Genomic DNA, 26,266 nt, shown 5'->3' on the forward strand with positions numbered 1-26,266 from the left:
TAACAGTTTTATTTCTTCCTTTCCTTTGTATTTGTCTTTTCCCTCATTGTTTCACTGAAGTGGCTGGTGCTTCCAGGACAATGCTAAACAAAAGTGGTGAGCGTGGACATTCCCGTCTTGTTCCCAATCTTGGAGGGAAATCATTCAGCCTTTTGACATTAAGTATGGTGTTGCAAAGAGTTGGACACGACTGAACCAACTGTGTACACACACAAGCACCCAGTCCATCCCCTTTACTGGGTGAGAGAAATTGTTATATTTCTAGTTTGGTGAGTTTTTTTTTAAATCATGAATGTTGAAATTTATCTCTTGCTTTTTTCTGTGTAAAATGATAATGTGATTTGTTCTTCTTTAGTGTGTTAATATAGTGAATTGCACTGATTTTCAGATGTTGGACCAGCCTTCCATCCCCAGGAAAAACTCCACTTATTGTGATGTATTATTACTTTTTGTATACTGCTGGATCTGTTTTGCTAATAGTCTGTTGAGGACTTTTTCTTTTTTTTAATCTATGTTCATGAAGGAGATTGGTCTGTAGTTCTCCAAATCAAGTGCACATGGAACATTCACCAAGATAGACTATATCCTGGGCCACTAAACAAACTTAAGCAAAAGCCTGAAATCTTTATAATGAAAGTCTTATATGCTCTCTTACAATATAAAAATTAAAGTACTAATAAAAAACACATTTTAAAATAATCCATCAGGACTTCCCTGGTGGTCCAGGGGTTAAGACTCCGCATTTCCACTGCAGGGGGCATGGGTTTGATCCCTAGTCCAGGAGGTTTCACATTCTGCCTGGTGCTGTGCCCCCCAATAAAAGTCAGACAAAACGGAAGTCTTATGGGAATTTAGAAAATGTTTTGAACTGAATAAGTACTAAAATGTTATCAAAGTTCATAGGATGTAGCTGAAAGTGTCTAGAGGAAAATGTATAGCATTAAAAATGTTTCCATTAGGACTTCCCTGGTGGTACAGTGGATAAGAAACTGCCTGCCAATGCAGGGGACATGGGTGTGATCCCTAATCTGGGAAGATTCCACATGCCACGGAGCAACTAAGCCCATGAATCACAACTACTAGCCTGCGCTCTAGTGCCCGCAAACCGCCGCTCCTGTGCCCACAAGCTGCAGCCACTGACGCTGGTGTGCCGAGAGCCTGTGCTCCACCACAAAAGAGGCCACCCCAATGAGAGGCCCGTGAGCTGCGATGGAGAGCAGCTCCCACGCTCCGCCACTAGAGAAGGCCTGCACGCAGCAAGGAAGACCTGCTGCAACCAAAAATAAAATAAAAAAATTTAAATGCTTATATTAAAAAAGAAAAAAGTCTTAAATCAATAATCTAAGCTTTCACCTTTAAAAAGCTAGAAAAAGAAAAAAAATCCACAGCAGGAAGAATGAAATAGTAAAGAGCAGAAATCAATAAAATAGTAAACATAAAATCAGTAAGAAATATAAAACCAAAAGTTAGTTCTTTGAAATGGTCAATAATATCAATAAACTTCTAATCAGACTAACCAAGAAAGGGGGAAAAAAAAAACATTAATATCAGAAATGAAAGGTGGGACACTATAGAAATTGGAAGAACAAAGAAAGTAGGCTGAAAAAACTATAGCCATATTCGCAACGGACCAATTCCTTGAAAGACACAAATTACTGAAACTCACGAGGAACTAGATAACCCAAATAGTCCTTAAATCTACTTAAGAAATTGAATTTTGTAGTTAGAAACTTTGCAATTAAGAAAATTACAGGACAAGATAGTTCCATTGGGGAGTCCTTCCAAACATTTAAGGAAGAATTGATACCTATCCCTGCTTTCAGAAGGCTCTACCTGTGCCCCTTAGGGGCTCGGCCCCTGTGCCATTTCTCTCCTCTCTCACTCACAGACGCAGATAGAAAATGAAAAGGCGATCAGTGCAGCTTCCGGTGAACAGCAGGGTTTATGTGGGAAGTGTGACCCCAGGCCATCCCCAGTTCTCCCCAGAGCGACCACAGCCCTAGCCCTGAGGTGGCTGTGCAGTCTGCAGGCAGAGGTCACGGCAGGGGGTGCTGACACGGGCCACACAGGGACCTGATGCTGCCCTAACCCTACCCAGCCCCCAATCCTGATGGACAAGAAGGCAGGAGGCTGCTTAGGACTCCCCCCTCCCCCAGAGGGAAGGATCTGAGCTCAAAAACAAAGACCCAAGCAGTGGTTCCAAATCGACCTTGTTTCTGAGGGCCAGGAAGGCAGGGGTTTCCCCAGAGGACCCCAAGGTCAGTGCATGCAAGGCTCCGTGCCTGCCTGCCTGCTGCTACAGGAATTCAAGTCCAAATGGCCAGTCTCTGGCCAAGGAGACAGCAGGGTTGGGGCAGGGGAATGACTGAGGCGGCCCTAGGATCCTCCTCACAGGATTGTCGCCTGGAAACAGCAGAAGCTTGGCTGGAAGCTGGGCCTGGGCTCAGCCTGCAGATGGGTCCTCTCCGTCTTCCCCTGGTGCCCTTCTCTGTGTGCCCATAGGACCCCAGGGACTTGGGCCAGTTCCAAGGGGTGTGTGGTCTCCAAGCTCAGTCACCAGGTCTCCTCTCCCATGAGCTCCCCTCCAGTGCCCTCTGGGCAGGCCACGTCATGTTGTCTGCCCCACTGCCCTCCCTTCGTCCCTCTGGCAGATGGGAGAAGCATCCCGCCAAAGCAGATGGCCATGAGGCGGGAGATCCAGCACCCCAGGGCCCACCGGCTGCCAGGCTTAGCTCGTGCTCGGCTCCTCTTTCTGAGCCTGCCTTGCCCTCCCTGCAAGTCCTGCAGGGTGCTCGGGGGTGCTGCTCCTGGGCCACCAAACCCAGGGGGCAGGCTGTAAGCAGGGGGTCCTGCCTCCCAGCAGAAAAACAGGGAACCCACCTTAGAGGCAAAGTTGGGGAGCAGCTCCCATGGGCACCTCATTACCGCAGTGGTGGTCTGGCTCTGACTGGTGCGTGGACTTCTAAAATATCACCTGGGTTTTACTGGTGGCCATTCTCATCCCTGGGTGGGCCGTCCACTCTTAAGCTTGCCTGGCTGGGTGGCTGCCCACACCCAAGGCCTCAGTGGGTGAGGGGAAGAGGCCAGGGGAGGGCAAGGCCGACCACAGAAAGGGGCATTGGGGGCTGTGGGCATAGGGGACAGCACAAAGTCACAGGGTCCTGGGAGTCACGGGCCAGGGAGCACATAGACTGCATGTGGCCCAGGCAGACAAGATCATGAGTTTAAGAATGCGAAAGCTGATGGCTCAGAGCCAGAAGGCTCTTTTGCTGCCAGCCTCTGTGACAACGTCCAGGGAGCCTGGTGGGCTGGGAGGGGCTCCTCTGCAGCAGTCCCAGCCCCCACCAGGCGGGGACAGGCCACCAGTTCCATGCCAGCAAATAAGGAGCTGCAGCTATGACTGGGGCCCAGGCCGATCTCTGGCCCTCCCTTTGGGGTGTCCATGCAGAGTGGGCCCTGCTCAGATGCAACCCCCTGGTCTGTGGAACCTGCAAGCCCGGTCTCAGCCTCCCTGGCAGCCCCAGGGACTGGAAGGGGGCAGCTGTCCAGTGACGTTGGGGGCACAGGGCTGGGCTGCAGCCCTGATGGGGGTGTGCTGCCCTTGGGCAAAAACAGAGCTGAACTCAGAGGCTGAAGGAAGGCCGGGCCCCCGGTGAAAGGCAGGGTGTCAGTCAACAGGTCTGATGGGTCCACATGGGCAGCTGCAGGGCCAGGCTCAGCTGGGGGCCTCCGGGCAGGGGGCCACTGTCGGCAGGAGGCTTCAAAGTGTCTCAGGATCTGAACGAGGGAAGAGGGGAACTGGTGAGGGCTCTTACGCTCCTCTAGGAATCACAGAGGACACGGTGCTCCTGGGTCCCCTCCTCAATGTCGTTGGCCAGAGCACGGGGCAGGACCATTGGCTGCTCACAACAATTTTGTCATCCCCCGGCAGTAGCGCTGCTGCTCTCCACCAGCTGTCACACAAACAGATGCTTCCCCCCACATCAAGCTGCTGCGTGGCCTGCCAGAGTAGAAGAGCGCCCCCTCCCGGTCAAGTGCCACACAAGCACCTGACACACGCAGAGGAACAGATGTGGCTGAAGCACCAACTCCCACCCAAGTGTCATCCCTGATAACTGGCCTCCTGGGTCCTTCTCAGGTTTTAGAAACACCGTGATGAGCCCACGACGTGTTTTGTGTGTGGCAGGTTCACAAGTGCTTTGACGAAGGGCGCTTTAGAGACAGGTGACTAAGGATCTCAACTTTCAGCTGCTATACAGAAAACTGGAAGCTGAGGGAGGCCAACAGCAGGCCCCCAGAGAAGACTGCAGGTGGCCTCCCCACATTCATCAGTGGGAGGAGGACTCAGACAAACTATTCTGCTTTCCCAGAGTGGGGCATATGAGAGCAGAGCTTAGACCCATGACAGAGTACAGGAAGAGAACCATCCAAGCAGTCAAGGAGGGCTTCCCGCAGGAGGACGGCTTCCTGGAGGAGACAGCCACAACGGAGAAGGCACTGCCCAAAAGGAAGATCTGCTGGGCAGGTCAGGGAAACCCGGGGAAGGTTGGGGAAACCTGGGGGTCCTATGTATGGGAAGAGGCCAGGCCACCAACTGCAGTTCTAAGGGCATGACTTGTGCCAGCCGCAGGAGCGGGAGGGGGTGTGTCTAAGGAAGGCGGCGGGGGAGGGCGTGGGACTGCTGGGGTGTCCTGCACCCCTTCCTTTGGGCCTTGGAGGCTGCTCACCTTGGTGGCCTTGTTGGTCACGGGTCCGGGGCTGCCTGCACTGAGCTCCTGCAGCCGAGGCCGGGTGAGGAGCAGGACTCGCTCCTGGGAGAGCAGGTCGGTGCACCCGAGGGAGGCGATGGCACCCAGGGCTCTCTGCAGGGTGGGTGGGCTTGATGTCAGCTGGTTCCCCCTCCAAGGGAGGTCTGTGTGGCCAGCTCCCTCCCTCCCTCCTCTCGGCCCTCAGCAGACAATCGACCGGACAATCGACTGGGTGTCCTGTGCTCACTCTCCCCACTCCCCGTGCCCGGCACACCCCCAGCCCCGCCCACTCCCCTCCTCACCATCTGAACATGCTCACTGGTGGCAGCCAGGTGGCGGATGAGCAGCTCCAGCACAGCCTCACAGTTGAGGAGGCCACACCTGCAGGAAGGGGGCACCGCGCAACAGGGCTGGGGCCATGGGGCCAGGGGTGTGTGTGCAGAGCCAGGGCGAGGGATGGGGGTGGGGTGCGGGGGTGAGGGGGCCTGGAACGGGTCAGGGCTCACTCTTTGACGAAGTGCTGCACCTCCTCTCGGCTCAGGAAGGTGTGCTGCCCCTGGGTCACAGTCCGGACCAGGCTCAGCTCCTGCTGGCAGTCACTCAGGGTCACAGCCTCCACCCTGCCGGGTACACACGGGTTGGGACAAAGGGTGGGCTTCCTCACGCCAGGAGGGGTGAGCCCCCTCCAGGTCACCTCTCGCCCATCAGGGTAGGGAGGGACGGGTGCCCTGGGGTGCTGGATCACCTTTCTGCCAGGTCACTAGGTGCCCGGCTGGCCCCCGAGGGGCTGTCGCTGCCTGACCGACTACCCGAGTCCGAGGCCTTGCCCAGATCATCGTTCTCCTGGGAAGAATCCTGAGAGCTGGGACTGCTGTCCAGCTCATCCCAGCCGCCTCCAGCCTGCCCAGGCTGGTGTCTCGCTGCTGGAAGAAACACCGACTGAAGGTCAGACCCTTGGGGGCCTCAGATTGTCCCCACGTCCATCTCCCCAGGAGCCCTGGATGGGGAGACCAGGGAAGAGCCTATGGGCTGGGTCCTGGGATGTGAACACGTAGCTGCCTGGGTTCCAGCTCCGGGAAACACCACCCGAGAGGAAATGGGGCAGAACAGGGCACACCCTCACTCAGGGCTAGGGTGGGGGATCCGCACGGGACACGCCTGCCCAGAAAGCAGAGGAAGCAGCGTCAGGCACCAGACGCCAGGGCAGTGGAGACAGCGCCCAGCACAGCAGCTCTCAAGTCCTGGCGAGCGCTGACATCCTTCCTCCGAGCCAGGCAAATGGGACAGCGCTTCTGGGAGAGGCAGAGGTGGAGGCGAGGGTGCGGGCAGCCGTCGCTCCCTCCTGTATCACAGCACACCACTAGAACACACACGGCATGGAGCCTGTCCCCTGCGGAGGGCTTCCCTGTTGTCCCTGGGCCCTGACGGGCTACAAAGCTGCTCGAAGGCACCGGGTGAACACACAAGAGCTGGGGATGGCTCCTGTCCCAGCTCTAAGCTTCCATATCTGAGCAGCTGGGATCCTGGGCAGACCCCACATCTCGTGGGGCTGTAATACCCGAGCTCCCACCCGGAGGAGACTGACAGAGAACACTGGACGTGGGAAGTCGAGGCACGGTTGCCCTATGCGCACCACCGCAGAGGCTGCAGGGAGTCGAGTCTTGTGGGCGGCTGGCTCTGCAAGCTTGTCACGTGCTGGCTCTGGGAGGTGTCGCGGGACCGGCAGGATGGGGCTCCTGCCCCCTGCCCCCACCACGAGTGCGCTGCTTTCTTCCTCCTCCCTCGTCTGCTCCCGCCCAGCCACAGTAGGTGACTGGAAGCCCAGGGCCCCAGGGAGGGGGAAGCCAGCACCCCAAGGGAGGAGTCCAACTCGATACCTCGGGCTCCTGGGCTGGCCGCAGGGAGAGAGCTCCCGGAGGCGTGGGTGCCGAGGCTGGTTGAAGGTGTCACGGCCGGCTGGTAGGCGTCACCCCGCAGAAGGGACCTCTGGCAGCTGGGGCTCTCAGGCCCAGGGCGCACGGCGCTGGCCACCACCTCTGCGGCTTTCTGGATGGTGGACAGGAAGACTTCGCCCGCAGAGCCTGCAGCAGAGAGAGGGGAGACGGCACAGCCCCCTCAGTCCCACCCTGTGTTCCCAGGATGAGGTGCCCACGGCTGCTCCTCACCCAGGACCCAAGAGGCTGGGACACAAGATGCAGTCACAGAGCAGAGGCCCTATGGAGGAACAGGGCCCTCCCAGAAGCTTCTGCGGTGAATTCACTTCAATGCATCTGGGCCCCATGGAGCTTGGATGAGCGGCAGCTCACAGCAAAGCTGTACCACTCGCCCTCCTGGGTCCCCACCTCAGAGTAGGGGGCCACCTAAGGTGGTTGTCCAGAGAACCACAATATCCCTGGCCACTTAAGGAGTGCTTACATCCAGTGCTGGGGGCTTTCCCACAGAGTGCCCCATGGAGAGTGAACTGGCGGTCACCCCCAGGTTAGGAACAGGTGGGCTCTAAGGCTGACCCACTTTAGGAATCACAAGTGCTGGGGAACTAGGAGCCATGGCTGGAGTGCTCAGCATATCAGCTGGACCCGGCCCAGAGCCCATAAGAGGCTCGCGTGGCCCTGGGGGGCTTCATGCTCTCCCGGCAAGCAGGGCTGGCACCGCGCCAGCTCCAAGTCACCTCTGTCACAGACAGGACCACCGCCCTCCGCGCTCGGCTCCCTAAAGGAGCCGAGGGCTGATGGCCCAAGTGTGGGGCTGGCCGTCAGCCTGGCTTCTCACCAGCCAGGTAAGGAGAGCCGACTGCACCTCCCCAGCCGCCCCGGGGCGGGACAGAAGTCAGTGGGGGCACACAGGCCCCACCCGCCCCTCACCCTCAGCCGGGCCCCTGCCCCGCAGCTCACCTGTGTGAGCCCGCTCCTTGCTGTAGCCGAAGCCCTGCAGGGCGCTCTGGGGCCTGGACTGGGAGCCCATGCCTGCGGGGAGGCCCACGTCAGCAGCAGCGGGGACCTGACCCTCAACCCCGGACATTTGCGGGAGGAGAGGCTTCAGGCCCGCCCAGAGTAACCTGGTGACAGGGCTGGGCGTACTCGCGTACCTGCCGGACGCAGGGTCCTGGGAGGCTGGGAGGGAGGCGGAGGTGACAAGGCGTCGGAGTACAAGGCAGCCCCCAAGTCCTAGACGAGGCAGAGGGCACTCAGCGCAGCACGCCCACGGTCCCCCCACCCTTCCTTCTCCCCTGAGGGCCACTCAGGGGCTCTGTCCTGCAGACAGAGGGGGCAGGGCACTGGGCAGGGAGAGCAGGGAGTGACCTGGGTCCTGGGCTCACCTGGGCAGCCGCCCGCACCTTCTGGTACAAGCTGTTCCCGTGGAGAGGATCCGGGGGCCCCGCGAAAACTGCGCGACAGATGGGAGCAGAGTTGAGCTGGGTGATGCCGACCACCCAGCCTCAAAGCCCACACCCGACGCAGGCGGTGAGCCTTGGCCTTTTCTGACCCTCCTTGAAGCCCCCAGTTCAGGCCCCTCAACCAAGTGCCTCGGGGCTTCCTAAAGCACAGATGCACCACCGCCCCAGGCCTGCGGTGGCTGTGCCTTCACGGCCCCTCGGCACCCCTTGGCCCACACCCCCCACACCCAGAGCCGTGAGGCTGCAGCTCAACCTCCAGAACACCAGGGCCACTCCCCGGCCCAAGGCTGCCCCTCACCGCAGCCTCTGCAACAGCAGCCTCGCTGCCTCCCCTCAACACCATCTCCACCCAGAGGCGACCGGAGGAGGCTCTCGATGCAAGGATTGAACCCAGGTCTCCCACAGTGCAGGCAGATTCTTAACCAGCTAAGCCACCAGGGAAGCCCAAGAATACTGGAATGGGTAGCCTATCCCTTCTCCAGTGGATCTTCCCAACCCAGGAATTGAACCAGGGTCTCCATTGCAGGTGGATTCTTTACCAACTGAGCTATCAGGGAAGCCCGAGGAGGCTCTAGTCCAGCTGAAGAGCTTCCAAGGGCCTGATCATAACGCAGGTTCCTTATCACAGCCTGAAAGGACTCCTGCTCATAAAGCTCCAGCTGTGGCCCATCAGATAAGCTTGTGTGCACTAAGTCCCTTCAGTTGTGTCTGACTGCGACCCCATGGACTACAGCCCAGCAGGCTCCTCTGTCCGTGGAATTTTTCAGGCAAGAATACTGGAGTGGGTTGCCATGCCCTCCTCCAGGAGATCTTCCCAACCCAGGGATCAAACCCGTGTCTCCAGCGTCTCCTGCATTGGCAGGCGGGTTCTTTACCACCAGCACCACCTGTCTGACTCTCTGCAATGCTATGGACCATGGCCTGCCAGGCTTCTCTGTTCATGGGATTCTCCAGACAAGAATACTGGGTGGGTTGCCATTTCCTTCTCCAACCTGGGAAGCTTATGTCTCATTAAACCTCGCTGGCTCCTCCTGCCTTAGGGTGCTGAGACCAGCCAGGGCAGGGTACCTCCCCGCCGTCCCGCCACAGCTCCCACCCTCCCTGTGGGAGTCACAGGGACCCCTGCCGGGCCCCCAAAGTTGGGCCAACCTCTGTGTGCCCTCCACCCCCGCCTCCTGGATCAGTTCCTCTCACAGCCCCGTCTATCTGGGCACTCGTCCTCTGGGGACAGTGCTCAGAGCTTGAGAGATGTTGGTGCTAATACAGAACCACAGTCAGCTGTCCCCCTCTGCTTTCTCTGCCCTCTCCGGAGACCAGGATAGAGGTGAGGCCCAGCACTGGCCACAACCATGTGAGCCGTGCAGCAGGACAGGCCCATTCTGACCCTTCAGCTGGTGAAAATGAACCAGCCATGCTGCTTCAGTGCACAAACTCCAGGGAGCTGGGCTGTGATGAGTGCGCCCCCAGCCCCCTGGGCGCCTCTAGGCATCTGCCAAGTAAGGGTCTGTGCCCCCTCCAAGGCCACTCCCTGTCTCCAAGGCGCCTGCATGGACCCCAGGGCCCACAGGCAGCCCAGCCCTAGCCTGGCCTCAGCGTGCCTGCAGTAAAGGGAAGACAGTGGATTTGGGGTGCGGTGGCAGGGGTGGGGGATGAGTCCAAGCACCTGGTGGGTGCAGCACACTAAAGAGTCTCCAATAAGCAAGCGGTGGCCGGAGGACTCAGTCTCCTCCGTGGCACTGCCCTCTCGGGGACAGCTTGGCGGGGTGGGTTCTGGCCTGAAGGCCAAGGCCTTCCTATTCATTTCTCCCCACCCAAGGAGAAGACCTCAGGCCACGTCCCCCCACCAGTTCTTGTTAACAAGAGACTCATGAACACCTCTGGCCTGGGGGCAGGTGAGGACGGCAGGTGAGGGACCCCAGACCCACCTGTCACCTGGATCCCCACAGGCCAGGGCCCCACCTCTCACTACAGCCTCACTAGTCCCGTCCCCCACCCTCCCAGCCCTTCTGAGAATGGAGGGCTTCCTAGGGTCTGGAGGGGCAGCCCTGGGGAGAAGAGGGAACCCAAGGTAGGGACGGACAGGAAAGGTCCAGGCCGCAAAGGCCCAGCAGAGCTCACGGACAGACACCAGCCATTCCACACAATTCGCTGGCCTGGCCTGGCTGGGAGGAGGGGAGAAGCTGACACAGAGGGGAAGGAAGGGAGGAGCTGGCAGTGAAGGACAGTGTGGACGGAGCACAGAGTGGGGAGTATGGGTATGGGGCAGGGAGGCAGGGGCTCGGGTTGAGGGATCTGGCCGAGACCTGCCCTGGCCACCTTCCTCCCCACGCCTCCAGTGGGCAGTGCTGGCCAGTACCCGCAGCTTCCTGGATGAAGGCAGGGTTGCGCTTCAGGATGAGCAGAAAGGAAGAGGAGCCGTGACCACACAGGTGCAGCAGGATCTTCAGCACCTGGGGCAGCAGGGATGGGGGGGTGGGCAGAGCTGGGTCCACAGAAGGGTGCCCCACCCGACACAGCCCCCCATGCCCCCAGCTCATCCCTCCCCTCCAGCCTCACCACCAGGGGTAGGACGGGGCCCTGACCTAACCCCCGGGCAGGCATCTGGAGCCACTTGGACTCACCTTGAGCTTCACGCGGCCAGAGCCGCTGTGCAGACGGTTCAGCAAGTACTCCAGGAGACACTGGCTGCTGCCCAGGGATTCGTGGGAGATCTCTGGGAGGCGCTCGGTTAGGGAAGGGGCGAGCTAACCCTGGGCCACACAATGCCCTGGCCAGGGAGAGAAGCCGGGCCTTCTTGCCATCAAACTCCTCAGTGTGGCCCCCTCCACCACAGACACCCACCCCAGACCCTGGTTTCAGGAACACCCGGCTTCTAGGGTCTAAGCCTCAAGTCATCAGTAAGGTGACTTTCAGAGCCCACACACCTAGCTGCTATGGGAAAGGAGCCAGGGCCCCCTCAGGGTAGGAGAAGCCCAGGACCCTGGGAGATGAGGTAGGAGAGGCTACAGGGCCCCCAGATGTATCCACAAGGAAGGATACTGGCAATCTCCTCAAACAGGTAGCCCGGACACGGGACATCATCATCCGACGTTCCCTTCAGGAGAATCGGGAGCTGAAAGGGAGCGAGAGCCCAGCCCACAGTGAGTGGCAACAGGAGCCCTCATTCTTGGGGATCCCAGTTTCCACACAACTTATAGTTGGCGTGCCACAGGGTCAGGGGACCCAAAGAGAGCAATGCTCCCACTGGCCACAGAGAGCCTGCAGAAGCCTCCCTTCTGGAGGCTAGGATGAACGCCTGGGAAGAGGAAATGGGTGGTGGTCTCCATGGTGACAGGCCCTAAAGGTCACGATTCAGCATGGCCCCCCAGGCCCCTACGCCTACAGCCACACAACTTAAAAGCCCCTTTAGCATAGCAACTTATAGACTGGCAAAAAAAAAAAAAGACTCCTCGGGTGAGCCCCTGTGACACAATCATTCACCCTGACAGACCTACAGCGCCACTTCCAAGAAGGGATCCCACAGAAAAAACTCAAAACAAGAACCGACTCAGCTGTGTGTCTCACGCTTATCTGTCAGCACAAAAGTGTTTACACTGAGTTGACTCAGCACAAAGATGTACAATTTCTAGGGATAAAAACCAGAAACACCCATTCCACCTCAGGGCACATCTGGGGGGTATGAGCCTCAGTGTAGACAGGACAGGAGACCTCAGGTGCAGTCTCTGAGGTGCTGGCCACAGACACCGTTGGCCTGAATGTTCCAAGAGGCTGCTTATGCTATTTGTCCACCAAGACCCAGAGGGAAGCTGGAAAGGTCTGCAGGACCTTGGCATGTTCGGCACATACCAAAACCTCTGCTCAAAGAGAACTGACAGGTCTCTCGGCAGCATGAGGGTGAACCCAGCACCCCCCTCACTCCCAGTGCCTGCCTGCGGAAGCTCATAGTGCCAGAATTCACTGTTCATTCTGGTCTATTTCAGGTGACAGACCCCAACCTCCCTTTCTTGACCCTGGACTTTGGGCTGGTTCAGGCTCACTTCAGGAGCATTTTCTACAATTAGGAACCCAGACCTCCTACAACCTGGGAGAGTCTTTCTCAAGGACCTGAAGGCCACTCCTTGAAATGTAACCACCAGGAGGGACAGGGTCTGTCCCCCAGTTCCCACTGTACGATGGGCTCTTAGCTTCTGTAACCACCAGTTGTCAGCACAGCAGCCGTATCCCCCCAAAACCGCCCAAACGCCTGCCATTTTTCACTTGAACTCCACCCTTCTGTCCTGTCCTGAAAACGCCCAGTCCTCTCCGCACAGTTTGAACTGGAATTCAGGGCTTCCCCCACTGGACCACTTAATAAAAGGTTTTCTGCCGCTCCTCGAATCAGCGTCTGGTTATCTCGGCCAGAGTTCGGGGGATCAGTTTCTTTTTCTGAAAAGCTACTTTAAGCTGGGTAAGAAAACAGAAAAACTTGGATTTTGTTCAAGGGGGTCTCACTCTTCCCAGTGGACCCGACACAGGGGTGGCCTGACCTGCCGCCCCCCAAGGCTGTGGGGTTCCCCAGCCTCGGGAGGGGCCGAAGGGTAGGATTTGAGGTGAAGAGTGTTCTGGGATGTTGAAGCGGCCGGAAGACAGGGAAAGAGGCGAGAGGAGAGGTGGGAGGGGACAGAGGGGGACGAAGGGGACGCCAAGCCTGGCAGAAGCAGGAGGGCGCGGGGATCCCGCGGGGGAGGTGCGCAGCCAGGGAGGCGGTCGGCCTGGGCCGGGGGCGAGGCCAGGAGGCGGCGCGTGGTGGGACCGCGGCCGCCAGCACTCACTCACCCGGTGCAGAAAGCTCAGGCGGTCCCGCAGCGGCGGCGTGGCCGCCATGGTGCCGGCCACCTTCCGGCCCCGCCCCGCTTCCGCCAGGCCCGGGCCCCCGCCAATCATTGCGTGAGTCTGACCCCGCGGGCCAATTACTCGAGTGAGGAGGGCCTTGAGGCCGACTTCGGGGAACAATTTGCGCGTGAACGAATACAAAGTCCAAGGACAGCGACCGACAACGAGCCAACTGCAGGGCTCTGGGAGACTGAGAGCGGTTCCGGAGAGGCAGAGGTGAGGGCTAAGCCTGACCAAGTGACAAAGCGCAAGAAAGGTTGTGGGCGGAAGTGCCTGCCTATCAGGCTGTTGGGCGCCGGAAGAGGCCGGACCTAAGATGGCGGCGCCCACAGGTGCCGGGAAGAGCCTCTCATGTCGGGGAACGGAGCTGTGTGGGGTCGCGTGCGAAGCCGCCTCCGCGCCTTCCCCGAGTGTCTAGCTGCCTGTGGGGCCGAGGTGCGCAGTCGTCAGGCGGGGCAGGAAGGGCCGCGCGGGGCAGGGTGCGGGCTGGCGGGGGGCGGGTAGTGGTGACCCGGGAGCGGCGGCGGCGGGGTCAGCCCCGGGTAATCAGCGGGCGCGAGGACTGTGGCGACCCTCGTCCGTCTCCATCCGCCCCCAGGCCGCGGCCTACGGCAGGTGCGTGCAGGCGTCCACGGCCCCGGGCGGCTGCTTGAAGAAGGATCTGTGCGCTCAGGAGTTCGAGGCTTTGCGGAGCTGCTTCGCTGCTGCGGTAAGTGAACGCCGGCCTCGCCCGGGGGTGGAACCCTAGGGGGCGGGGACCCACGTTACCCGCTCGGGAAACGGGCTTCCTTTTCTTCTGGGTTCGATGTTGGGCTCCAACAGGTGCTTCAACGGGGCACAGCCCCACACCAGCCGGCGCGACCCCCGCCGCCACGGAGGCTGCCTGTAATGAGGCTAGCACAAGGTTTTGAGGGGTGCCCAAGATGTCAAGGTCCTGGGTTCCCTCGACTCGGTGGGTCTGGGGTGGGCCACGATGCCCAGTCAGTTCTATTCACCAGAGCTGCTGGTGCTGAGTACTGGACCTGAGAGGGGGCAGTTGGGTCAGCTCACCAGAATTTAGGGAATCCGAGGCAGTTTCCCTATGTTCCAGCATGGAGAAGGCATGGGCCATACTTCATTTCCCGGAGGGCTCAAAGAACCCCTTGCACCTTCCTAGCAATCATTGTGGCTGGGATATGCGGCTTCCGCCCTTGTCACCAATCTCTGATCTGACATGTTTCATCCAAGATGCACGTGTCACTTGGACTTGCTTCCTGGCTCTTGGCAGCTTCCCTGCTTTACTCAGAGCACTCCCTCAGGGAGGTACAAACCTTCATCCTGTGGTCAGTGGTTGGAAGGATTCACATGTAAAATAAAGATCACACACTCCTGGCCAAACCAGGCTTTTCCCTACCGCCTGTGGTTCTTAGTCAGGATCACAGGTATCTGATCCTCTCTGATTCCTTACGCTCCTTTGCCTCTGTCATGTTGTCCTGCCCCCAGGAGCGCGTGGCTGCCTCTCCTGCTGTTTTCCATTGAGGGCAACCTAACCACAGGCCCCAGGCACTGGAAGTTCAGGACAGGGAACCTGGGGGTTTCTCATTTAAAGACAAGCCATTTTGTCTACTCTGCCTGCACCCTGAGGCTCTGTGGGGGTGCATGAGGAGGCAGGAGGGGAGCCCGTCTCTGGGCAAGTGTTTCAGCATCTCTGATCTAGAGATTCCTTTATTGAAGGGGGAGGACTAAATGGTACTCATTGGTGGCACAGTGCCAGGCAGGGGTGGGAGAGGCCACAGAGCACGTTGAGCCCAGCCCCAGGCTCCCCAGTGCCCCAACCAGCCTGGCCCCATGCTGCATACTCGTGGCCAAGCTCTTTGTCATTTATTTGCCAGGAGGTGGCTTCTGGTGTGGTAGTTTTCTTAACTTTGAAACCATGTCTAACTTGAAAGCAACCCATTCAGACACAGCCCTCTATCTTCCAGGCCAAGAAGACCCTGACAGGAGGCCGTTAGGAAGGACTACAAGCTCCAATCCACGTCCCTGGGCGCCTGGCACTCATGGCCTCAAGGAGCAAGCGTCCAAAACCTCGAAAGCTCTTGGGGCTAAAAGGACTGGAAACACATTAGGCGCGCATGAGCAGAGAATGGGTTTTCCAGCCTTGCACACCTAAGGATTTGGGGAGAATAAGATGCAGTGAACCCACAGTAAAGATCAGATCAGATACTGTAAGATTTGTTTTGTCATCTGCAGAATGAGTGCATGGGCTATGAACAAGCAGCCTTGCGAGTCTCATTCTTTAAAGAATTCTCACCAAAGGCATGTCATCTGAGTCTGGCGAAGCATCTAGAAGTAACTACCAGGTTACAGCACAGACCAGAGAGAAAACAGTGACACCGTGAAGGACAGGTCCGAGCTGTAGGAACCTGATACTGATGGGTTTTTTTTTTCTGACTTAGAAAAAAAGGTGGGGGTTGCTCTTCCAGACAAAGGGGTGAAGAACCCAGGGAGGGTCCAGTTTTAGGAACCCAGTGCCTGTGAGACTTGCTCCACGGGGTTGCCCCACCCTCCCTTCCACAGCCTCTGGAGTCTGAGCCCAGGTCCATCCTGGCCAGGCTTCTGCCCACTCTGGTCCCACCCCTCATCCTGAGCTTCAGTAAGGCCGCAGCAGCACACGTGCTGGAGCTCCAGGGAAACCCAGCGGGACGCAGGAAGATTTCAGCATCCTGAGTGCTGCCTGCTGGGCATGTCATCCCAGAGCGTCCTTCCCCAGGGTGTGGAGGTCACATTGTCCTTTGGCTCCACCCAGGCCCTACTGTCCCAGAGCACCCATGCCCTGAGGCCTGGAGCTGTTCCCTCTTATAAAGGCTCCTCCACTTCCCCCACAAAGTGCTGAAACCCCTTATCTCTGAGCTATCATCCCAGTGAAATGCAGTTCCCAGGGCAGCCTTGGAGGGGAGCCATATGCCGTTCAAGGTTTTTTAGGACTGTTAAAAGACTGGCTAGCTGGGCAGTCATGTTTCACCGTCACCACTGGATTTCAGGACTAGACATCACTGAAATGACCCCCATCCCAGCCAGGGGCGATGGCCCCTCAGATTGGCTGAGGGCAGGAGGGAGGAGTGGGCCAGGGAAACAGGCTTGCTGAGAATGCCACCCCTTCCCTGTCTGCCGAGGCAGCATGCACACCCAGCAGGTGCCTCCTGCCTGAGGATGGCCTCTTTCTGACCCTTTGTGCTCTCTGCACTTTGGCAGCCTGCTGGCTAGAGCTTCTGGCATCTCTGCTGTGCACAGGCGCTCTGGTTGCTTCTAGAACTGTCCCACCCAGTGCTCCTAACATCCTTTCAGATTCCAGTTCACGGGGGCAGATGAGGCCACCAGCCACATCTCAGGTCCAGGGCTGCGGACGTGATCCACTGGCTGGGCCAGGCTGCTCACCACACTGAAGTCAGCTCACGAACCTCCCTGGCTCCCCTCCCCAAACTCAACCTGTCTTCAAAACTGTGTTTATGGGAGGGAATTCAACGGAGTTGTGTCAGGATGCAGGAAAAATGGTTCCTGCTGCTGCTTCAGCTGTGTCACCAGGAGGCAGGCACCCCGTGTGGCTCTGTACGCACCTGTTTCGGCCTCAGCCTCGGGGCTCAGCTACACCACGAGAGGCCATACCCAGCCTCGGCCTTGGTTTCTTCCCACCCCAGGCTGGGCTTGGGGGCCCCATTCCAGAACGGGAGTACAGACAGGGTCCTGTCCCAGTCACCTAGGCCAGCCAGGCCTCGTGTCTGCCAAGTGTATCTGCCAACATAGAGGGTCACTCCTGGTGGCCCGGTGTGCTGCACTGGCCACATCTACCGGCCAGGGGACCCAGCTGGAGGGGTAGCCTGTGGTCAGAAAGCAAAGCACTGGCTCCCAGCCCTCCTGGCTCCCTGCAGTACTGGTCATGGTGACCCCACCCAGAGGTCTGCCCAGATCTTTCCCAAAGGAGAGGATGGGAGGGGAGGGGAGCGGAGAACCCGGAGGAGAGGACAGCACTGACTGGGACCGAGGACCCCAAGCGCCCGGAGGTGCGGGAACGGCGGGCGACGGCAGAGGCTGCACTGCTGCTCTCAAGGCCGCAGCACCTGCTCTGAGGAGGAAGTTATCTTTGCAGAAACTGAGAGGATAGAACGCTGGGTCAAGGTGAGAGATTCAGGTAAACAGGGCTGGATGTGCAATCCCACCCCAAAACCACAAACGGTGTTCCAACCCGGGGGAAACTTCCAGCCGGTACAGTTTGCTTGGAATTGTTTTTAGTTAAGAATGGAGGGCGGGAAGCACTGAGACCCGGACGCCTTTCACTGAGTTCCCCTCCGTGTGAGCAGTGCCCGGGGTTCGTGGGGAATCAGCTTGGCTTCCAGAGGATTCCACTCCTTTTATTATTCATTTTGAGGCTTCAAGATAACATAGAAATCACAGTCAACGATAAAACCATTTCAAAAGGCACAGGGGAGAGGTGAGCCAAGACCAAGGCTGAAGCTGTCACGTGGCCTGGGCAGCCCTGGCTAGCGATCAGTGAGTGGCTCCCCACCATGGACCCCTTGGGGCAGGGTCTGGAGCGGCCCCTGCCCCCAGAGGGGAACGAGGCACATACAGCCCAAAGCACAAAGCAGATGAAGGCCCCAGGCTCTTGAGGGCACAGCCCAGCATGTCAGGTCACCTGCTGACCAGCCCGGCTCGGGGGTGACCACTGGCCTTTCTGCACCTTAAAACAAAGTACAACAAAAAACACCACAAAAGCCCTCCCAAAAGATGACTCCCATGGGTGCAAACCCAGGGGAGATGCTGCCCTGGAAGAAGTGAGAAGCGGTGAGAAGTGAGGCCGTGCACCCCTCCCCACTGGGCCTCGAACCCAGGTTTCATGGTCACGGTTTTGGTCTGTGGCATGGGAGCCTTTGGGTGATTCACCTCGGCACCAACCAGACAGCAGTGGTCTGTTTTACTTTTTAAATCTCACAACCACTCAATTGGGAGACCGAAGTATGCAGAGCAGAGCACCAGGGCGGAGGCGGCTGGACCCACAGGCCTGTCCAGCCTCTCAGTCTTGACGCAGCATTTGCTGTGAGACGGGGTGAAGGCAGAAGCATTTACTCAGGCTTTGTACTGACAGTCACAGAGAACATCAATAAGGAATTAAAGTTTGGGGTAACACCTGTCTCTCATGGCAGCCGGGGAGCCAGGGCTGCAGTCAGCACTCAGAGCCCCAACATCGCCACCTGAACCCCAGTGGCTCCCACAGCCACAGAGGTGGCAAGTCGCGTTTCCTGGTCTCAGGGAGTGGCTGTTTCTCCTCAAGGCTGCAGGAAAGGAGCTGAATCATGAGTCAGCCTGGAAGTGGCCACAGCTGCAGAGCCATCACTCCACCCTGGGCCTGACTTCTGGGGCTTGGCACCCACCGTGGTCCAGGTTCACCAGCTGACCGGAGCACCCTGGCCTTAGTGGGGCTCAGGGCTCCTCCAGGGCCCCAGGCAGCTGTTTGATCTGGCGGCCAGGGACCACCCGCAGGGCGCCCCCAGCGGCCTGGTGCAGCTGGGTCTCCAGGGCACTGCGGAGGTCATTGACCTGCACGTCGGGCAGTGAGTTGAAGCTGATGATGACCCCGTCCTTCGGGGCCAGCCCTGCCTCTGCCAGAGGAGCTACATCCCGCCGTCTCCTCCGAAGGTCGGAGCCGGCCTGGACTTTCAAGTCCCGGTTGGGTTTGGCGTTGTCCGGCTTCTGATCTCCAGGTATGGCGGGTTTGGGCCCGAGCTCAGGGTCTGGCCTCTGCTCAGGCTCCTGGCCAGCGGTGTTCTCCCAGGGAGCAGGCATGTGCTCCCTGCCAGGGGCCTCCTTCCTCATCTCCAAATGACCACCCTGCTGCCCGCCCTGTCCTCCAGCAGGGTCGGCCCGGTGTTCTGGCTGATGTAACACAACCTGGGCCTGGGGGGCGGCTACCCCCAACCTGCCTCCAGGTGCCCGGTCTCGGCTCACTTGCTGGGACTTTACCTGAGGGGCCCCAATCGCTGCCCCCACCCCCAGCACATCTGCCTCCTGAGTGTCTGCACCAGCAGCTGCTGCCTCCTTCCCAGGTTTCTTCTTCTCATGGGCGCCTCCACCAAAAACATCCCGACTCTGCCCGGGGACATCCCCAGCCCCATGCTGCTCTGGGCTCCCGGGCACCCTGGCAGGCTCCAGCACAGGGAGCCGCTCTTGCACGCCCGCACCCTTAGCCTCAGGCACAGCGCCCTGCCGGCCTTCCCTTGGCTCAGCCAGAGCTGCCCAGGGCTGCGAGTCAGCACCGCCGGGAGGTGCAGCTGGGGCTCTGCCCGCTGCCCCCTCAGGTTCCTCCACGGAGCGCTGGCTGTGCCCCTGGGGAGGAGCGGCGGGACGCCCAGGAGCGCCGGGCAGGACTTCCACAGGCTGCGGCGGGGGACGCTCCGCCATCCCCGCATCATGGACCTCCTGCTCCTTACCTCTGGGTGCGGCCACCCCCAGCTCAGGCTGCACGTCCACTGCAAATGAAGTCAGGTACCCGTTTAGCCACAGAGATGAGCAGGAGCTACCGACGCAGTGATTAAATGAAGCCAGCTTACCAGCAATCAAGGAATACAAACACCTGCTTAAATTCGCCCAGCAGGACTCTAGACCACAGAGCCACAGATCCAACGGGGATGGGGGGCGGGGGGAGGCGGTAGGGCAGGCGACTCTGGCTTTCACGAATTAAGGGACAACCCCTGTGCTTCCCTGGTGGCTCAGTGGTAAAGAATCTGCCAATGCAGGAGACATGGGTTTGATCCCTGATCTAGGAAGAGCCCACGTGACGTGGAACAACTAAGCCCATCCACCACAAGTACTGAGCCTGTGCTCTTGAGCTCAGGACCACAACGACTGAGCCCAAGTTCCGCAACTACTGCCTAGAGCCTGTGCTCTGCAACGAGAGAAGCCAGCATGCCACAGTGGGAGAGTGGCCCTGGCTCTCTGCAGCTAGAGAAAAGCCCATGCGGCAAAGGCCCAGCACAGCCAAAAATACATACATACATAAACAAGCACAATTCTTTTTTAAAAGTGACAACCCCTCATCCCTGAGCAGGTGCAGCAACCACCCCTGGCCTGCCCGGCCCCTCTCCCCCTCCCTCCCCCGGACTTGCCGTCCTCGCCTTCCTGGCCGTCCTGCCTCTGCTGGTGGATCTCCTTATGCTGCTCTTCGATCACCGCGAGCAGCTTCTCCTGCTGGTCCAGGAGGCGCTTCTGCTGCACCTGCTGTTCCTTGATCACTTGTAATAGTACGGCGTGGTCCAGCATCTCCGCCCGGCCGGCTTCTGGTGCAGAAAACACACGCGGTCAGAGCCTGGGGGCTACAAAGGCGCTTGGCTGGGCTGAGGGCAGTATGATGCATGCAGGGAGGCCAAGGTGGCCTGTGGGCCCCTCCCTTGGACGCCTCCTGGGCACTCCCCTCTACCCGGCTGAGCCAGCACCCACGCACTGTGACCACAAATGACAGTGATCTGGGCTGGTGACTCGAACTATCAACTATTCTAAAAAAGAACACTGGCTTTTTAAGAAAGTTTCCTCCAAGGTGAGAATTTTAAAGACAAACAGAACCATCTTCCCCTTCAGCAGCAACAAGAGCTGGGACCTCAGTGAGAAGGCTGCGCCAGTGCTCCCGCCGGCCCCGCCTCCCCCAGGAAGCTGGCTGCAGCTGACAGGGGAGGAGCGCCAGGTGAGCTGGGAGCAGGCCAGCTGCAGCAGGTGTGTGTAGGAAGGGCCCCCACAGACTGTGGACTGAGAAGAGGCCCCAAGGCTGAACACCTTGGGTGTGGAAAGCTCATAACGCACTGCAAGCACGTCAGCACTGGGTCAGCTCTGTAGAGCCAGCAGTCCAGGTTTAAGGAACTTTTATAACACGAGTCTTTAAACAGGAAGCTTTGAAAGATGATGTAACTGTACAGGTTGTCAGATGGAAAAGCTCGAATCCGAAGAAGAGAACATTTGGGAGTGGCGAGAGCTAACACCCCCGAGTGGGGCCCCCATGCTGAGCGCATGCAGGTGTGCTGGCCTGGCCTCCCCAACAGTGACCTGTGACCCCCCAGAACAGGGCAGGGTTGGCCTTCTCCCAGGGACTGCCATGGCTCCCCCCCAGAGGCCAGTGCCCATGAAGAACATGCTGAGGCTAAGCACGTGGAGGATGGGTCCCTTGGCCAGCCCGGGTGATCCAGCCCCCTGCTCTCCACCAGACACACATCCAGACATCCTAAGGTGACCAAGATGCCTGCCTGAGAAAGCCTACATTCTGTGGATCATCTCGGGGCTCCCCCCACCCTCTTTAGACAAGGGATGTGCACAGAGCCATCCCAGAGTTCCAGACCAGCTCCCTTGACCATGACCATGCTGCCAACACCACTTGTCCCCAAGGGAGGGTTCCTAAAGAGCAGGCCCCCTGACTCACTGGCTCCTCGGAGGACTAGCCCTAGCCCAAGGCTGGGGTGGGGGGGAAGTGCACCATGTCCAGCCAGAAGCAACATGGGACAGATGGGAAGCAGAGTGGAGGTGATAAACTGAGCCCTCAGCCCGAGCTCCATGTACAACTGCTCGGCCCACCAGGACCACAGGGATCAGACTCATGGATGGCATGAGAGCTGCACAGATATTAACACACGTGCAGAGCACATTAATACCAGGCCATGCACATGGCGGAAGTCACATGCAGGACCCGCCCCATCTCTGGGAGTGCCCAGGTGCTTCCAGGCTGCACCTGGCTGTCCTGTGGTGGCGCCCTACGGTGGAGCCCCAGTGGGGTTAAGGGACACCAGGGCATGTGGACTAGAAGCGAGTGGGTTGGGGCATCAAGGGGGACCCCACCTGAGGGGCTGCGGCTGAGCCCAGTTGCAGGACAGACCATGTGTGGATCCCGGGCTCTGACCCCATGCAAGGCGCTACCGGACTCAGTGCTCACACTGTCTGCTGTCTCATCTTTAAACCCCCACAAAAACCTTCACTGTGATGCTCCTCCCGACTCCTACCTGCCACCATCTTTCTGATTTCAGCTGTGCATCCCATTGAGAGGCGTTTGGAGAAAGGCAGAATAGGAAACCATCAAAGTTCTTTCAGAAAAGAAAAAGTCAAAGAATCAAACAAGATTAGGTAACAGATTGTGAGGACCAGGACCAGTAAACAGACTGAAACCAAAGACAGCAACATGCAGAACTCCACGGCATCCGAGCTCCAGGAAACCCAGGACCCTCAGCTCTGCCTTCCTGGCCTCTGCGTGCAGAGGCTCGGCTGGCTTCCCGGGCCTGGTGCTCTGGGACGGCTATCCCGAGGCTGCAGGGCCTTCTGGGAAGCAGCTTGTGGGGCAGCAAGGCATGAGCATCCCATGAACCCACCTGAGTGCTGTACCATGATCCCCACATACAGACCCAGACTCTCAGAGCACACAGTGAAACACCCGGGGGCCGCTCTGTGGACACCGCTAGCAAATAGGGTGACCCCACGGGGGCTCAGCATGGGGACCAAAGAAACCAGAAGAGTGATCACTTGCTGGGAGAGCTGCCACCACCTCCTTTAGTGCAGGGCAGTGCCTGACCAGTTGGGGCTGTGAGGAGGGGGGCATCAAAAGCAGAGAGCCGGAAGCACCCCAAAATGGGCATGAAGGTCTGGAGGAGGATGCAGAGCAAGTTTTGTTCGCTGGAGAGAAAAGATTAAATGAGCTTTCGCTTTGGGACAGTTGCTAGGTCTTCACTGCAGGTGGGTACAAAGGTCCCCACCCGGCCCCAGCTAAGACGGGGCGGGAGCTGCTGCCACGGTGGCAGGGAAGTGCTAAGACAGCAGTGAGCCACCAGCCCCCCCACCCTCGCCAATGCCCCCACACCTGGCCAACTTATTGGAAATATTAACGTGTCTATTTTGAAATGAGATACAAATGGGAATAGAAAGTCACGTGACAGTGACAGGTTTGTTTTTAAAGGGGGAGAAAAGAAGCTAAAAACATTCCTAGGGAAGTGAAAAGGGAGGAGAGAAGGCTGTTAGTTGGCAGGGGAGCTATTTAAGATCCTTCCTCAGCAGGAAACTGGCAAGACAACGGGCCCGTGTCTCCTTCTGGGCCACATTCCGCTTCCAGAAGGAAGCGGCAGTATCTCCAAGCCTTGGGAGGATGCAGGGAGAAAGCAAAGGCCTTACCCTCCAGCTTGCTGCCAGCGTGCTCCCCGCCCTGTCCCTCCTCGGTCCTCTGCTCTCGAGGCTCTGCCTGCGGCGCTGCCCCCGGGCCTGGCTTCTCCTCCAGGAGGGGAGCCTTCCCACCTGCACACAAGGCAGAGACTCAGGAGGCTTGCAGGAAAACTCAGAAGGTGGAGGGGGGACAAGAGGAGGAGGCCGATATTTCCTAAAATCACCCTCCACGTTGGCCCTCCCTCCCTGGTACTGTATATTCAACCTGATGAGTACCAGGGAGGTAATAAAAAAATTATATTTAACATCTCACAGTCTGGTGGCAGGGAGCCAGTGTCAACTACATTCGTCAATTAGCATGCGGGGACCACCATCAGTAGCTCTGAGATGGCACTTAACAAGGAGCTACCCGTCAGGCCCGCGCCGTGCCCCGTGTGCGCCCAGACACGCAGGAGCAGCCCAGCACCTGGCACTTACGGGTCTGGCGAACAAGTGTGTGACAAATGTCAGAGGAGCTGCCAAGCCCCGACAGCTGCATCAGCGCTGCTACAAACACAAGCTCTCTTGCGAGAAAAGAGAGGCAGCGCGACAGAAGGAAGGGTGGTCAGCATCTCCCGCCCCGTCCCCAGCCTCTCCCAGGCCCCACCAGGATGGAGCCTACACCCACCAGGCTCTTTCTTCTCCTCCGGCTTGCCCATGGCCCCCACGGCATGGCCAGGCAGCAAGGCACCATCTGCTCTGGCCCCTGCGCCTGCCACTGGGACGTCCTGCCCCTCGGGGAGCACTGCCTGGGGCCCTTGATGCACGCCCCTGTCGCCCAGCCCCAGGTCCTCCTTCACAGGCTCAATGGCTGGCTGACCATTTTCTTCTGGAACCTTCTGAGAATCTTTGGGAAGACTGCCCGCTGCCTCCAAAGCCTGGTCCTGTCTGGGTCTCTCTCGTCCTGAATCCAGCAGGGGTGGTACCATTTGACCCTTGCCCCCCAGGGCCCTTTCATCCATGTGTTTGGATGGCCGCTCCTTCTCCAGTCCTTCTTGGTCTTGACCTTCATCCACTACCACCTCGTCATGAGGCACAGGGGGTTCGTGACGGTGGGCCTCGCCCAGAGGTACCGCAACTCCTGGAAGGAGACGGACAATGCTGGGGAGCTGGGGTGGGGGTGGGGGGTGACTCAGCCTTCCCTCCCAGGGCAGCTTTCCCTCTTCAGGTCTGTGAACCAACCAACCACGTGACTGATGTCCAGCTGAGGTCCCGCCCCCGTGAACACCGCCCCCCACACCCCCACCCAGGCAGTCGCAGCACCTTGACCAGGGCGATCCAGCTGTGCTGCCTCCTGCTTCTCCTTGGCGTCTTCCCTTGGGGGCACATTCACGGGGCCCTTAATCTGGGCTTGCTCCATCTCATCTTTCTCATTTGGCAGCTTCGGCTTATCTCGGCCGTCCTCAGCCACGTCCACAATTGGATTCTGGCCTGTAAGCACGGCACAGATAATTGAGCGGTGTTTCCACATGGCTACACCGCCAATCAGCACGGCAACTGGGCGGTTTTCCCTGGATTGTAATCACATTTCCCAGGCGAATGGCAGAGCCTAAGCAGTTATATTTTTTTTCCTGTTCAATCATTAGCAGCTAAGTAGCACAGAAAACTGTCATTTTTCATGTGTATTCATAACAAAAATATGTCAAAATGCAATTTATACCTAACTGGGTGCAGAAGAGCGACACCCCGCATAAAGCGGCCATCACCACCAGGTGGCAGCACGAGCCTGCCATTGGAGGCCTGGGAACTCTAAGCGCCCAGCATCATCCCTCCCCGGGACAGTCACCCTCCCTGAGCCCAACCAGCCCTTGCTGCAGGCCAAGGGGAAAGGGGAGGAGAAAAATGCTTAAGGAAAACGCCTATGGGAGGTTGATTTGCAATTCTGTCAACTTCTAGCTGCAGAAGTGAAAATTCCTATCCAAAGGAAGGTGAAAAAGAGGCACAGCCCACAAAGCTGGCCTCATGCACACGCCTGTATCCCATGGGCCTCCTCATCCTCCCAGAAGCCCAACAGTTCAGTCACGGCGGGCCCTCGGGGAGAGGGCCACGAGGGTGGCCCAAATGGAGCCCCTTAGGAAACTCTCTCCATGAACAAAACCACTCTCTACCTATTAGGCAAAAGTGGCAGAAACTAAAAAACTATCTGGGGGGGAAAAAAAGATTTAACAAGTCATTTCATCCCAGAGGCCCGAAGCAACCGCTTTCCGCCTTCAGGGCACAAGCTGCCTGCAAGAGGGGAGGCAGAATGCCCCGCAGTCGTGGGACCCCAAAGCGGCTCTGGGGGGATTCACGACAATCCTGTTCAGGCGGGCTTGCTCCCTCCCCCAGAGGAGGAGGAGGGACCTGGGCTGACCTGCCATGCTCGCCGGGGGCACCTGCAGCAGCTGAGGCTTAGTGCCCAAAGCAAAGTAGAGGGGGGACGGCGCTGGGCAGGAGCGGGACGCAGGGCTCCACAATTCAATCAAGCGACTGATTCACGTGAGTGTGTGGTGTCTGCTCCACACCATGGTAACACCCCTGTCCCCAGCCCCCAGAGGCCCCTGGGGGTCAAAATCAAGAGGTGCTGTCCAGTGGAAGACCGTTAAGACGGGGCCAGGAAGGGAAGGAAAACCACAACAAAACAAAGCATATCTCCATCATGTTGTAGGACCAACTCAAAATCTATCCATCACCAGGCAAAGGAATGACCGGGGGCTCGGGTGAGCAAGGGGCATGAGTCCACAACGTGGCCACCCTGCCCACAGCAGCCGGGCCTGGGGCACTTCGCAGCTGTCCTCGGCAATGGACACAGTGCTTTCTAAAACAAACCAGAGCTCCTCGTGGGGACAGTTTGCCAGCAATGCCTCTGGGCCACAGTAAAACTAACACCAAACTTCCTAATTAGCAACTGAAGAACAGCCTGCATTCACCCAGGGTGGTCACCCCAGGGAAGGATGAAGGCCAAGCAGGGGCTTGGCCTGTTTCACCTTCCAGACGTAGCAGTGAATCAGAGGGAGTGGCCAGCAGAGGGCGCCCTGGCCTGGCGGGGCCTCCTCTCAGCCTCAACTTTGTGGCCTCCACT

General features: G+C 58.6%; 3 protein-coding genes across 9 annotated transcripts in view; 1 reads left to right on the forward strand and 2 right to left on the reverse strand.

The window, feature by feature from the left end:
- Positions 1-1,305: 1,305 nt before the first annotated feature.
- On the reverse strand, positions 1,306-13,030 carry TEPSIN (TEPSIN adaptor related protein complex 4 accessory protein). Of its 5 annotated transcripts, none has more exons than XM_055575351.1 (13): positions 12,958-13,030; positions 11,182-11,254; positions 10,764-10,855; positions 10,499-10,592; positions 8,065-8,132; positions 7,834-7,912; positions 7,640-7,711; positions 6,626-6,829; positions 5,494-5,668; positions 5,255-5,368; positions 5,051-5,129; positions 4,728-4,862; positions 1,306-3,777 (listed from the first exon to the last, which is right to left on the reverse strand). In XM_055575351.1, the coding sequence occupies exons 1-13, from the start codon at positions 13,003-13,005 to the stop codon at positions 3,217-3,219; spliced, it is 1,794 nt and encodes a 597-aa protein (XP_055431326.1). In that variant the 5' UTR covers positions 13,006-13,030; the 3' UTR covers positions 1,306-3,216. The 5 variants fall into 5 exon arrangements, with proteins under 5 accessions (XP_055431326.1, XP_055431325.1, XP_055431328.1 ...); XM_055575350.1 differs by having other exon boundaries at positions 5,494-5,671; XM_055575353.1 differs by lacking the exon at positions 10,499-10,592 and having other exon boundaries at positions 5,494-5,671; positions 10,764-10,853.
- Positions 13,031-13,279: 249 nt separating this feature from the next.
- Positions 13,280-15,222, forward strand: NDUFAF8 (NADH:ubiquinone oxidoreductase complex assembly factor 8). Its single transcript, XM_055575355.1, has 3 exons — positions 13,280-13,449; positions 13,613-13,723; positions 14,976-15,222. The coding sequence occupies exons 1-3, from the start codon at positions 13,366-13,368 to the stop codon at positions 15,003-15,005; spliced, it is 225 nt and encodes a 74-aa protein (XP_055431330.1). The 5' UTR covers positions 13,280-13,365; the 3' UTR covers positions 15,006-15,222.
- A 2,161-nt stretch (positions 15,223-17,383) lies between these two features.
- Positions 17,384-26,266, reverse strand: part of SLC38A10 (solute carrier family 38 member 10) — a 40,673-nt gene continuing 31,790 nt past the window's right edge. For 2 of the 3 annotated variants that reach the window (XM_055575349.1, XM_055575347.1), the window contains exons 12-16: positions 24,469-24,636; positions 23,834-24,286; positions 23,179-23,298; positions 20,151-20,321; positions 17,384-19,514 (exon numbers count right to left, since the gene is read on the reverse strand). In XM_055575349.1, the coding sequence (XP_055431324.1) occupies positions 18,469-19,514; positions 20,151-20,321; positions 23,179-23,298; positions 23,834-24,286; positions 24,469-24,636 (1,958 nt within the window). In that variant the 3' untranslated portion in view covers positions 17,384-18,468. The remainder of the gene's footprint in view (positions 19,515-20,150; positions 20,322-23,178; positions 23,299-23,833; positions 24,287-24,468; positions 24,637-26,266) is intronic. The other variant, XM_055575348.1, reaches the window with a different exon arrangement.

Source organism: Bubalus kerabau, chromosome 4 (genome assembly GCF_029407905.1).
Source record: "Bubalus kerabau isolate K-KA32 ecotype Philippines breed swamp buffalo chromosome 4, PCC_UOA_SB_1v2, whole genome shotgun sequence".
Lineage (NCBI taxonomy): Eukaryota > Metazoa > Chordata > Mammalia > Artiodactyla > Bovidae > Bubalus > Bubalus kerabau.

What these genes read in the sequence shown, in the direction of transcription:
- TEPSIN (XM_055575350.1), bottom strand. Translation starts at nt 13,005, where the DNA reads ATGGCGGCCACGCCGCCGCTGCGGGACCGCCTGAGCTTTCTGCACCGG. An exon ending in CTGGCCGCGTGAAGCTCAAG is followed by an intron (nt 10,593 to 10,763) that starts GTGAGTCCAAGT and finishes CTGCTGCCCCAG; the next exon opens with GTGCTGAAGATCCTGCTGCA. An exon ending in CCTAGTGACCTGGCAGAAAG is followed by an intron (nt 5,369 to 5,493) that starts GTGATCCAGCAC and finishes TGTACCCGGCAG; the next exon opens with GGTGGAGGCTGTGACCCTGA.
- NDUFAF8 (XM_055575355.1), top strand. Translation starts at nt 13,366, where the DNA reads ATGTCGGGGAACGGAGCTGTGTGGGGTCGCGTGCGAAGCCGCCTCCGC. An exon ending in TAGCTGCCTGTGGGGCCGAG is followed by an intron (nt 13,450 to 13,612) that starts GTGCGCAGTCGT and finishes ATCCGCCCCCAG; the next exon opens with GCCGCGGCCTACGGCAGGTG. An exon ending in GGAGCTGCTTCGCTGCTGCG is followed by an intron (nt 13,724 to 14,975) that starts GTAAGTGAACGC and finishes TCTATCTTCCAG; the next exon opens with GCCAAGAAGACCCTGACAGG.